Source organism: Hydra viridissima, unplaced genomic scaffold, assembly GCF_058129835.1.
Source record: "Hydra viridissima isolate aposymbiotic clone 2 unplaced genomic scaffold, HvirCarnegie_v1 scaffold_1, whole genome shotgun sequence".
Lineage (NCBI taxonomy): Eukaryota > Metazoa > Cnidaria > Hydrozoa > Anthoathecata > Hydridae > Hydra > Hydra viridissima.
This window is the reverse complement of record NW_028324300.1, coordinates 28,662,800-28,676,730: the sequence shown is the minus strand read 5'-3', so window position 1 is coordinate 28,676,730 and position 13,931 is coordinate 28,662,800. Positions and strand designations below refer to the sequence as shown.

The following is a 13,931-nucleotide window of genomic DNA, read 5'->3' as shown; positions in this document are numbered from 1 at the left end:
CACAGACTAATGTATAATCTATAGTGTTACATTTAGCGCAACACCAATGTTGAGGTTTTTTTACAACAGTTTTGTCGCGCAAAAAGAACGTAAGTATAAAGCCATTGATCAAATGCAACAAATATGTCGCAAAAATTTCTGTAAAAGTGTCGCATTAATGGCTACAAAGTGTGGCTTTCAAGTCTACATTTTATGTGGCCTTACGAATGCAACACTGAGTGTGGCTTTTAGAGCCACATAGTGTTGTTGTAGCCGGCGTCGACACTCAATGTTGTATTCTACGCGACATAATGTAGCTTACGGCTCAACACTATTTTTAAGCGTGTGTATTACACGTTTGCACGCTATAGCTGGTTTTGAATATACTGGGTTATTTCCACTTAACAAAAAAAAAATCAATCAACAGGCATGAGCTATCTCCGAAACGTTTAATCAACCGACGTCTTCAACGCCATTGCGAACAATCAAGTCTTTAGGATTAAATTCTGAACCAGCAACAGCAGCTTCGAGGTTCGACAAGTACAGAGCACTACATGAGAGAATGAAAATCGAAATGAAAAATCAGCTAAAGAGTTTTTTTCAAGAAAAAAATCAGTCTAATGTAAAAAAATCGAGACAACCTAATATTCCAAAAACTGCTGGACAATGTATTACAGAACACGGCGTTGCAGAACATCTCAAAAAAAGAGCAGAAGTTAAGCAACTCAAACTAGCTGAAAATCAAGCTAAAGAGCGTCAAACCATCTGCAAACTCATAATGCTATTGCCGAACCCTGCAGAAAAAAAAGTAACTCAAAATATAGAACCGATTACAACACCTTTAGCCAAAAGAAGAAAAGTTATTAAATGCAGAAAGTGTAAAAAAGAATGACATTCGGACATGATGTCATGCGAGAATCCAAATTGCAATACTTGGCTCTGCACCAAAACATGTTTGCAAAAAAAAAAAAATCATACTATTATCATACTAAATCAAAATATAAAAAAAAAAAAAAAAAAAAAAAAAAAGTAATAAATAATGTGCTTGTTGGTATTTTTTATTTTATTTAAAAAAAATAGTTTAAAAATTTTAAAAAATAGTAAAGTTACTTGATTTTTAATGTTCGGTGATCGGTTTGACCCGCTTTTACTCTAACTCTTACACGTCCATCTTTTATTTCAAATACTTCTGTAATTCTACCGAGCGTCCAATGTCCTCTAGCTGTATCCGTAGAAATTACTAATACAATGTCATCTATTTTCATTTTGCGTTTTTCTTGATTCCATTTATACCGTTTTGATATAGAGAGAAGAAATTCTCGCAACCATCTTTTCCAAAAGCTTTGTCAAAATGTACTGCTCGTTATTGTAAGCAGGTAAACAAGCATAAGTACCTTTTTTGTTGTGTTCTCCCTCAACCTTGCATAGTCAGAAATGGCCCTGTGAAATCAATACCAATTCTAGCAAACGCTCATAGTGGTTCCTTCAAGCGAATTGCTGGCAGAGGGGCCATCAGTTGTTGAGCAGGTTTAGATTTTTTTTCTTTTACCTTTGTTGCATCTAGCTTCAGCATCGCGGATTCTCATCCTTGTAACCTTTGTAATAGTATGACCTCTCGGCAAAATGATTGGATACTTAACATCGTAAGGCAAGTAATAAACATGTAATCAGCTACAAGAGCGTAATAAACCTTCTTCATCAACTTTTGGATTTAAAGAAATAATTTTGCTTGATATTGATTTTCCTTTTTTAAGGTTGCTATATACTTCTTTGAAGCTTTCCTGTTAAGCTTTAACAATAATTTACTTTTCGCTTTCAAGATATTCATCAGCTGTTATATCAACTACTAAGCATAAATCATTTTTACGTCGACAGTTATTTAAAAATCGATACATCCATCCGTTTACCCTGACTAGTCTTTTCCAACTATAGAATTGATTTATATCAAACAATTGATTTACTACTTCAGAAGATAATGCGAAATTCATTAACACATCGTTTTTCTTTACTTCACTTGAAGCTTCTTGTGTAATTTCAAAGGGATTCTGAGGCCATTTTTCCTCTAGAGAATTCAGAAAACTTGATCCATCCACCATAAAATATTGGTTTTTAACTCATTCACTGATGTTCCTCGAGATAGAAAATTGACTATATTAGTTTTTGTTGGTGTTATGAGCCCGCAACAAGATGCAATATTAAATATTAGGCTTTAATCAAATATGTAAAGTCACTACAATAAAGACAACGAAGTAAGTTAAAAACGCAAGGAATAAACATAATAAATACGGTTCGCTGAAACGTTTAATTATAAAGGAAGGGAAATGACGTCTTTAGATCAGAGCTTTTAATATACGACAGTCTTCTCCGCTTTTTCTTTTCTTTTCTTTTTTTTTTTTTAACTATAAGAATTTTGAATTAATGAGTGATGTAATTGTTTAGGTATTTTGGTTTTTTAATATTTCGTCCGAATCTTGAAAATGTTCTGTTCTGTGTTTCTACGGTAGCAGGGCTTTAGAAACAAACTGGCCGGGTGTGCCTATTTCTGGTGCATTGATATTTGTGGTGCCATCCATTGAAGAGTTCTTAAGATCATTATGTGGGGTTAAAACTATTTCACTAGTTTCGGTTGATGCTTGCCGCCCTTGATTTTCCTGATTGTAGGTATCAGTATCAATAGATATTTGGTCTTTACATAATTCAACGGATTTTTGTAAGAACGGCTCTGCATAACTACTAGATTCTGCCGATGAGTCATTCTCCTGAAGTGGAGCAAGATCTCTGGTCGATACTGTGTCAATATTGCCATTTTGAAATCTGACCAGTGCAAAATTTAGAAATATAGTTTCTATCAGCTTGACTTTTTCAACGAGTGGATCTCCCTTCTGTCTGATTTTCCGTCTGTAAAGGATTACAGAATCCTGCTCAGCTAGAAAATTCGGTAGTACGGTACCTACAATGGATGAACGTTGGAAGTTCATCATCCTTTGATGTGGTGTTTCATTGGTGACTGTACAAAATAGTCCTCTTACTGAAGATAAAGTCATTTGTAAGACTACTTCCCACTTTTCTTTTCCCAGATTTAATGTTTTTAGGGGTAGACTAATTGCTTTTAATATAGTACAGTTTGTCCTTTCACATTGCCAATTGCCTTGTGGGTGATAGGGAGAAGTTCTGGTTTTGATGACATCATTTCTTTTAAGGAATTTTTGAAGTTTTACGCTTTCAAATTGTGTCCCCCGATCTGTGTGTATTGAAGATGGTGAACCAAATAATGAGAATAGGCTGAGGAGATGACGTATAACAGTATCTGCAGTTATATCGTAACACGGAAACGCAAATGGGTATCGTGAGTATTCGTCAACTACCACGAGCATGTATTTATTTGCTGTAGTGGATTGTAGGGGACCAACAACCCAGCTAACACAAAACGTTCAAGTACGTTCTTAGAACGTTAGAAACGTTCTTAGAACGTGCTTAGAACGTGTCCGACAGTCTCCAACGTTCTACGAACGTTTCTTGAACGTTTTGTGTTAGCTGGGAAAGTCCATGGCTAAACGTTCCCACGGTCTAGTTGACTGAATAAGATGACCTGTTGGAGGCTTGTAGAAACGTGGTTTAATTTCGTTGCACGTGGTACAGTTCTTAGTTAGTTGCCTAATTTCTGTGGTCGAGTAAGGTAAGTTTTGGCTTTTGCAATAATGTAGCATTCTTTTAACTCCCGGATGACATAGTTGAGAGTGGATATATGTAATGTTCTTGAGGTACTTTATAATGAACGATATCGGGAGAGGGCGTCAGCAGCAGTATTTTCGTGGCCCGGTCAATATGAGATTGTATAGTTGACGTCTGCCAATTCTAAGCGCCAGCGAGTAAGTTTATTGTTTTTGATTTTCGTTGACCCCTGTTTATTAAAAATAAGTGATATTGATCTTTGGTCTGTTACGATGTTGACGAGTGGAACCGAGTTGATTAGATGTTTCCATCTTCTGCAGCATTCCACTCTAGCTGCAGCTTCTTTCTCAACAATCGCATGCTTCTTTTCGGCATTTGTTAGTGTCCTTGAAAAGAAAGCCACTGGCCTGCCTAGCTGTAGTAATGTTCCTCCAAGGGCTTTGTCGGAAGCGTCGGTTTCTATAGTTAGCGGAAGTTTAAAGTCAGTACAGAATATTTACTGTATAGTACAGAATATTTACTGTAAAGTCAGTACAGAATACTTACTGTATATTTACTAATAAGTTTACTATTTGCTGGTATAACTGCTTTTTCTAAATAAATAGCTAGCATCTTTTTCCAGTAAATATAATCCTCTTCGCTCGGATCGTCACTAAGAACTTTTTTAAATATTTTAGCATCCATTTTTATATATATTTGATTAAATTGTTATGAGCCCGCAACAAGGTACAATATAAAATATAAGACTTTAATCAAATATATAAAGTCACTACAATAACGACAACAAAGTATATTAAAAACGCAAGTGATAAACAATTAATAAATACGGTTCGCTGAAGCGTTCAATTATAAAGGAAGGGAAATGACGTCTTTAGATCAAAGCTTTTAATATACAACAGTTGGTATGTACCTCCATTGTTTGTCCATGAGTCCAACGCGTTTAGCAACAAATGGTTTCAACTTTCGACTGTGATTCCTAATCTACCATAAAACGACACCTTATCACTTTATATAGTCACGTCTTTAATTTCAAGCTTTAAGGCCTTAACAATTTTCTCTGCAAGTCGTAAACCGAGGACAGATCCATGTAACTCAAGTCTTGGTATACTGACAGATTGCAATGGACTTTGGAGTGAATCTATGGCTGGTAGAGGTGCAAATGAACTTGCAAGCTGTCTGTATAATCTATCAAAGTTAATTATTCAAGACTGTCCTAATATATCAATTATTCAAACTATTTTGTGGTCTGATTCTTGTGTTTCCCAGAATAAGAACTCAATTGTGTCTTTGGCAATAAAAATTATTCAAAATGAAAGCGAAATACCACTCATTCAACAGAAGTATAGTGAACCTGGTCATAGTTCAGTACAGAATATTGACACTGCGCGTAGTGTGATTGAAAAAAAACATTTTGAGCTTTACAGTTTTCCTACCTTATTCAAGTTACTGTCATCTATTGAAAAAACATCTGGAGTAGAATTAAAAGTCATACAAATGTACAAAGATGACTTCAAAAACTTCGAACTTGCTTCCAAGTCTTTATATTTCCATAAAGTGCCTTTTGCAAAGGTAAAACTAATGTGTCATAAAAAACATCTACCCTTTTGATTTTAAGTTCAAAAAATCGTTCTCTGGTCCGTTAATTGAAGAAAGATTGATAAATAGTGCCCCTTCAAAATAAACAGAAAGTTAAAGTTCTGAAAGAATTTTTTCCATTAAAAAATAGTTCAACACGTATTTTGCTCTCAGATAAAAAAATAAATGACCTTGAGTCAATGGTAAAATATTTTGTTGGTGATGATCTTGATTTTTATAATACTCTTTTTAAGCCACAAAGCCTGAACATTTAAATATATCACTTTGTAAAATGTTTTAATAACCATCTTATATATTTATTTCTTTATTGTAAAAAAAAGGTACAATAATGGAAATGGTTGCTTTTTTTAAATTAAAGATTTAACTTATTTATGTCATTTTTCACAGACAAATTAAAAGATATGTATGATAAATTAGTTATTTTATTTTAATCATTCATAAATAAATAATATTAATAAAAATTGCTTAATGTAAAAAAAAAAAAAATTTTGAATATTTAGTTATTTATAAATTGAGTAAGTGAAACCTTAGATCATACTCAATTTGTTAATAAGTATATTAGCTTATTAATTTTTACATAAGAAGCTTGAAGATTAAAAATATTTCTGAATATAATGCCGATAAAGTGATTATCGTGAATGAATTAAAGAAAAAAATGCGAAGGACAGTTAAAAAAAAGTTATATTAATATTATAAGTCATTGTTAGTTACAACAAAAGTAAGTTTAACCTTAAAGTGGTGCAACACCAAATAAATAAGGAAACTATAGAGAAACTATTTTTTGAGTTTTTCAATTTTGTATAAAATGTGTCAAATTAATCAAAGAACGTTTAGCCAAAGTTTCAGAGCTAAATAATTTATCTTTCTTAAGATATGAGCATCTTAGTAAAACACTGTTTTTTTTTTTCCTTAGCAAGGGAGAGACTAAATATTCAACATGGTCGTTAGGGCAATTTCTCCCTAAAAAGAAGCTCAGTTTTACTACAGCCTTCAAGCTTTGTAAGCTTGTGTCACTTCTATGTTTTCCAAATTTAAATTTAATTAAAAGTCATTGTTCTTAACCACTAAACATGTTTCGTAACAGTAAACAGATTTAAAAGATTTAGAGTGTTTTTGTTTATTTACCCTTTGGATTTACATTATATATACAGTGGGGTGCAAAGAAAAAGCCACAACGACATTCTTTTTTTATTTTAAGTATAAAATGTATAATCAAGCGAAACAAAAATTGCAAGTGGCAGTCAAAAATTCAGGAAAGAAGAGGTATGTATATATATAAACTAATATTTATATAACAATATTTAAAAATACGGAATAATATGGGCATATTTAATATTTTAGAAAACAACTAATGGATATAGAAATTGGACGAATTATTGAAGCTGCTGACCGAGGAGAGTCTCATAGAAGCATTGGAAAGCGTTTTAAACGGCAAAACTCCACTATTAGTAGATTGGTGAAGAAATATAAACAAACTTGTACAACTGATTGGTCAATTGGATCAAGGAGAAAACCAAAAACTTCAAAAAAGGAAGATCGCTACATTCTTAGCGCCGTAAAAAAAGATCGTAAAATCATATGTAGTTATATAAAACTAGATTTGAACCTTACTATTATCTCAAAGTGGACAATATCTCGTCGAATAAAAGCATCAGGTGCAGGGGCGAATCCAGAGGGGTTCAAAGGGTGCTCCAGCATCCGTCAACTTTCAACAAGCAAAGTTAAAAAAGCAACTATTTTGTTGCACTTTTTTATATATAAAAATTAAATTAAAATATTTTATTCAACTCAAAATTTGCGATTTAATTTTTTGTGAAAGAAGCGCTAGCGTATTTTATATATATTTATGTTTCGACTAGAAAACTCCAGTATAGTCGCTTTCTGATTCGCCTGCTCCGCTCAGAATTATTTTTAATTGGCCTGCACTCCTCAGAAGCTATTTTTGATTGGCTTGGTTTCTTAAGCTAATCAAAACTGGTTCTGAAGGGTGCTGACCCAATCAGAAAGATCTCTGAAGGGTGCAAGCCAATCACGCATAAATCAGAAAAAAGGGTTTTCACTAAACTTTTGGTTAACTCGTAGGTTAAGTGTTCTAAACATGGCGGATTCAATTCTTCAAATCATTTTAAAATGTATTTTAGATGAAAATAGAGTTCAATTAGAAAAGATATCGTTTTTATTTAATGTTATTGTGAAGCTCGTAATACTATTAGAGAAAAATTTTTGTTTAATGAAAAATCTAAACTAAGTGTATTGCATAAAATATGCAAAGTTTCAAATATACAGTTTCCCTTATCTCAATCATTTCAAGCAGAAAACGATTTTCAACCAGTGAGGTTATAATTTGTTTCTTAAATAATTATATTAATTCAAAAATAAAAAAACAAACAAAATATTTATGTGTGTGTGTGTGTGTACTAGTCAGTTTTTTAACTTTTTAACATTATTTTGTAAAAAAATTTTAAATTCTTTTATAATAAATATAAAATGCAATAAAAATTCTTTCTAAAAATGTCTTTCTTTTTTTGATACCTTTTTCCAAAATAAAATTAAACTAAGGTTAAAAATAAATTTTGAAAAAAAAAGAGTGGTCTTTAGTTTTTGGCCACCGCTGTAGATGAGTTTTATAGTGTAGAGCAAGTTGAATTTATTTCTTACCAGAATAAAGCTATCATAAGAGATTTAGTATATATTAAAAATCCTTCTGATTTAATCCTGCATATTATTAAAGAAAGAGGTATAAATTCATGAGTAGGTTTTGTACGAGTTTCTTTAGATGGTGGAGGAGGCTTCCTTAAAGTTGTTGTGAATGTTTTTGAAGAACAAGAATCTGAAAAAAAAATTTATGAATAGTGGCGTTCAAAAAGTCCTTATTATAGCAATTGTTGAAGATATTCCTGAAAAATATGAAAATCTTAGATTAGTACTTGAGAAACTCAGTATTGAGGATGTAAACTATTATATTGCTTTTGATCTTAAATGTGCTAATGTATTATTTGGTCTTTCATCACACGCAGGTAAAAAAGCTTGCTTGTGGTTTAGTGGTGAATGTACGCTTGATAAAGGAACTCTGAGAACTATTGACAATATTGATTCCTGTTATGAAGCATATATTAAAAATGGATCTATCAGATCATCCATGAAGGAATTTGATAACATTGTGAACAAACGCCTAATATATCTTAACACCAATAAAAATACTGTGCTAGAAAATTTAGTTGCTCCACCTGAGCTACATCTTCTCACTGGAGCAGTAGATAAAATAGCAGGATTTCTTTTAACTGAATGGGATGAATTTGATTTGTGGTTAAAAAAAAACTATAGAATTAAAAGGGGTTATTATGGAGTTGGATGGGATGGTAATAATGCAAATAAAATTTTAAAATTGATTGATGAACTTCAACTTGAAGTGTAACTTAAAGTACCATATCTACTTCCTGTAATCCAAAGCTTAAGAACTTTTAAATCTGTAAAAGAAGCTTGTTTTGGAAGAAATCTTGATTCTGACTCAGAACACAAAATATCATTGTTTAAAGATGCTTTTCTATGCCTACAAGAGACAGCAAATTCTCTAGGAAAGACACTAAGTGTCATGGAAAATCCATATTATATGCTGCCATGTTTTTCCTTTTGTAAAGCATACAGGATACGGCTTGTCAAAGTATGCAGAACAGTGTGGTGAGGCGATTCATGCAAAGTTTAAGCCTACATGGCAAAGATATAAACGTAATATAGATCATAAAGATTATGGAGATAGATTGAAAACTGCTGTTGTTGATTTTGGAATTAAAAGATTATAATATTGTATAGTTATAGGAATTATACTTGGTAAAAATTTTCATTTTCATTTTATTGTAAAGTAAAGCTTTCTCAGAAAAAGTTCTGGGATTGGAGCAAAGAGAAAATTATAACCCACAATTTAAGACACCCCCTCTGCCCACCTGTGTTAAAAAGGTTTTCAAAAAAAACTTTTTTACTGACCTAAACTAAATCAAAATTAATCAATAGATTTCAAATTTCATCCAAAAATACTTTGGCATTCAGAATTTAAGGACATATAAAACTAACAACCCCCTCTTTTTGTTGATGGGGAAGGGGGTTCAGAGTTTTTGTGTTTTTTCCACTCTTAGCAAGGAAAACTAATTTTAAATATGATTAAGTCATGTTAGTATAATAAAAACTAGCTTATTAACTTATTAATAGCTAATCTGTGACCAAGATTAAGTTTTGGAATCTTCTTATTATTGAAAGCATAAAACTTCTTGGTGATACCAAAGTTGGCTAGGAAAGGCTAAGGCATAGGAACGAGCTTTGATTAACTAGAAGTAAACATTAGTGATATTGATCCTTAGATCCTTAGATCTTATTATACATCAAGCCAAATGACTGATACTAAAAATATAGAACCAATACTTGTTCCTATTCAAGGTGTTTTCTCAATTGACAATTGTTAAAACGCTTGGGCGTGGAGCATTTCGAGAGGTCTTTCTTTGCAAAGATTTAAACAGTGGAAAAGAATTGGCACTAAAATATATTAAAGCTGCTGGGCAACTTGAAAAGATCTTTCCTCTGAGAGAGGGAAGATCTTTAGACAAAGACATTCAAAATGCCATCCAAACTGAAAAAGAAAAGTGGCGAAATATTCCAAAAGTTGTTATAGATTCAATTATGTTCTGTGCTAAGAACAATTTGGATTTTTGAGGCAGTTCCAATATTATTGGTGACACCAAACAGTGGAATCTTTCTCAACACAATTGAACTAATAGCACGCTATCATCATCCTTTAGCAGAAAACATAACGAATGTTAAACTTAAGCAGAAATCTGTGAGTTACTTTTCCCCACATATTCAGAATGAACTAATTGAACTTTTTGGCAGAAAGGTGAAAAGCGAGATAGTCACGAGAATTAAAAAAGCCAAATATTATTCAATTTTATTTGATTGCACTCCTGATCTCTCTCACAAAGAACAAATGTCAGAAATAATCCGATATGTTTGTGTCACTGATAGAGAATGTTCTATTGAAGAGAGTTTTCTGGATTTCATTGAGTCTCATCAAAAAACCTGAGTTAGTCTGGCTTCAGAAATATTATTTAGCTTAAATAAAGATGAATTAAACATCGAAGATTGCCGAGGTTAGGGTTATGACAATGGAGCCAACATGTCTGGAAAATATTCTGGTGTTCAACCTCAAATAACTGCAAAAAATGATTTAGCACGGTATCTGCCTTGCGCAGCTCACACTCTAAATCTTGTAGGAGTCCATTCAGCAGAAGTTTCCCCATTTATGATTACATTTTTTGGAAAGGTTCAAAAAATATTCAATTTCTTCTCAAGTTCTGCTACCAGATGGGACAAACTTATGAAAACACTTGAAGTCACCCTAAAAAGTCAAAGTGAAACACGCTGGTCTGTCAAAAAGGAGGCTATCCATTCACTTAATAATCAAATCACAAATGTTTGCAATGTTTTACAAGAAGTTAGTAATGATTCTCTGCTAAATGCTGAAACAAGGTCCGAGCTGGAGAGATTTTGATTCAAGTTGATTTTGAGTTTCTGCTGGCTTGACCTTTGGAACATGATACTTACATTAATTGACAGAGAGAATCGCAGCTTACAATTAAAAAATATGACAATTGATATTGCATCAAAAAAAATTGCTAGTCTGATTGCTTCTATACAAAACCTTCGAGACAGGGGCATTCATAAAAGCATGAAAAAAGCTGAAATAATATCAAAAGATCTTGACATTGAAGCTAGCTTTCCAATCAAAAGAAAACGAAAAGCAAAAAGGATGTTTGATGATGAAACAAGGAAAGAAAGTTCACACATACCTCCAGAAAAAGATTTTGAAATTAATTGTAATATAGTCTTTGACAGTATAATTACACAATTACACTGGAGATTTCAAACAATGGCTGAGATTTCATCAGATTTTGAGTTTCTAAATGGTAACTCTCTTGTAAGTATGTCAGTTGAAGATCTGAAGAAATGTGGAGATAAACTTTGTCAAAAATATGTTCGTGATCTTAATGCTAATGAATTTCTATCTGAAATTGAAAGCCTTAAGTTTCAAGCCAGTGTCCTGATTCCAGATTTAAAAAACGCAAATTCATTGAAAATCTTGCAATTTATGCACACCTATTCTTTGACTGAGACATACCCTTTTACTGAAATTGCTCTTAGAATCTTTCTCACACTACCCGTCACTGTGGCATCATGTGAACGTAGCTTTAGCAAACTTTTGAAAAGCTTTTGAAAAATTATCTAAGATCCTCCATGGGTCAAGAACGTTTAACTAATTTTGCCAATTGAAAATCCCCTGGCAAAATCTCTGTGTTACAATGAAATTATTGATAAATTTGCAACATTGAAAGGTAGAAAAATAAATTTTGTTTGAATGTGTCTAATTTTAATATTTATTAAAAAAACTAATGCCTGGTAATATTTTCAATGACTTTCAACCACAAAGCACGATTGAAAGTTAATTTTAAATGTGCTTTAAGAAGGTTTATCAAAATTTGAATCAAATTAAACATTAAAAAATTTATTGAATTTGAGGCGGCATTTTTTCTCCTTGCCCGAAAGGATTTTTGATCTCACTACGGCCCTGGCGCTAGCCCGGGGCCCCCACAAATTATGAAAAAAAAAAAATTCAATGACATGCCTTAAATAAGGGTAACGATAAAAATAGATGTATAAGTTATTATATTTAATATAAAGTTTATGTAAACTCTGTATTTTAGAGATTACTTCCCGGTGGGAAATCGGCTAGCGAATGGCTAGCGATATTCGTAACGATTAAGACAGCGATTTGGCCACGAGGATCGCTAGCTTTTTAAGCTAGCGGATCGCTAGCGAAAAGTCGTTACGATAAAGATTTTAGGAGTAAAATTTTTTTTACTACAAATTTTTGAATTTTTTGAATAAGCGATTTCATATCAATTCCAACTGAAATGTATAAAATAAAGAAAAAAAACAATTTTGTAACATTAATTTACTTTTAAAAAATGTTAATACTGAAACCTTTTTTACCTTTTAATTGCAACAGGGTATAAAATACTTATCTGCAATATGCATGCCACATTTACATCATCCTTATGCATTGCTTTTATTTGAAGGTCATCTTCTGTTAAATAATCAATAGACCAATTTTTTAGTTTCTCTGACATTTTTCTGTCACAGTTTTTTAATTCCAGAACTTCACTATTACAATACAAATATACAATATAATTCATTTGAAATAAAGCATTTGTAAAATGTAACATAAAAATTGTACTTAATATTAAACATAAAAGTCAAAAAGCTTTTGATTTATGTCGTTGCATTTTGATGTCACGCAAATGTTATTGTCTTTATCAGATGACTCATCTGAACTCATTACATCGCTAGACTCAAATAAATATCATTATTACAACTAGCATTACATTCACAATCATCAAGTATTTTATTTTCAACTGCTTTAATCTTATCAGATGACTCATCTGAACTAATTACATCGCTAAACTCAAATGCAACATCATTATTACAAATTGCATCACATTCTTAATTATCAAGTATTTTATTTTCAACTGGTTCAATGTTAGCAACTTCAATTAAAGATACTCTAGCATTTTCAAAACTTTTTTGACGAGCTGTTCTTAACGACCTGAAGAACTAAAAATTTAATTTGTATATTTCATTATAAGCCGGGTGAATAAAAATGAGGAAATGCTTTTACTTAGTAATTGGTCAGCTTCACGTGAAACAAAATTCAAAAACTTATCCTAAGTTTTTATTCACGTAAAATTGAACAATTACTGAGTATATTGCTTACTTTTACGCGAATAAAAGTATGAAGAAAACTGCTGAAGTTTTTATTCACGTAAAACTGACCAGTTACTGAGTAAAAGAAGTTGCTCATTTTTATTCACCCGGCCTAATGCTTTACATTTATGTAAAGTGCATTTATGCAACAGTGCGCCGAAACTACAACTGTATAAAACATTTCGACTTAAAATCGGTAGCTAAAAAGCTGCGATACGTCGCAATCAAATCGATAGCTACAAACTGCGATATGTAGCTATCGTTTTGTAGCTATCATTTAGCTAGCTACAAAGCTACGATATGTAACTTGCGATAAATCGTTATTAAATTGATTGCTAAAAAGCTGCGATATGTAGCATTCGACTAGCTATAGATTTATCGCTATCTGGTAACCAGCTACACAAATGCGATATGTAGCTAGCGTCTTATCATAACAAAATTGCTTTCTTAAAAGCTGCGATATGTAGCTAGCGACATATCGTTACAAAATCAACATGTTTAAAATTCAATTATTTTCATAATTATAATAGATCTAACACTAAAAATCGAATTTTTGAAAATGTTAAAGACATTACGAAAGAGTAAAATAAGAAAAGAAAAATCGCTAGAAAATCGCTATAAAGCTAGCTAATCGCTCGCTAGTCGCTAGCTCACTTCCCACCGGGTTATATTTAATTTATATATATTAGGTATATTAGCCAAACTCATATCGCGCGGTTTGTAGGGAAAAAAATAAAAATGGTAGCAAATAAATAACAACAAACTTTCGCATGGTGTATTTGTTTCAATGTAAATGGTTTTGTTTGTATCAAATGTTAATCTATTTTATTAAAAATAGTGGTTTAAGTTGAAATTTGTGTCATTTTAGAAACAACTGG

General features: G+C 32.0%; 1 protein-coding gene and 1 pseudogene across 1 annotated transcript; both read left to right on the top strand.

Moving 5' to 3' along the window:
- The first annotated feature begins 4,791 nt into the window (after positions 1-4,791).
- LOC145188881 (uncharacterized) lies at positions 4,792-9,085 on the top strand (annotated as a pseudogene).
- A 1,740-nt stretch (positions 9,086-10,825) lies between these two features.
- LOC145193841 (uncharacterized) lies at positions 10,826-11,506 on the top strand. Its single transcript, XM_080071371.2, has one exon. The coding sequence runs from the start codon at positions 10,826-10,828 to the stop codon at positions 11,504-11,506; it is 681 nt and encodes a 226-aa protein (XP_079927497.2).
- Positions 11,507-13,931: the final 2,425 nt, after the last annotated feature.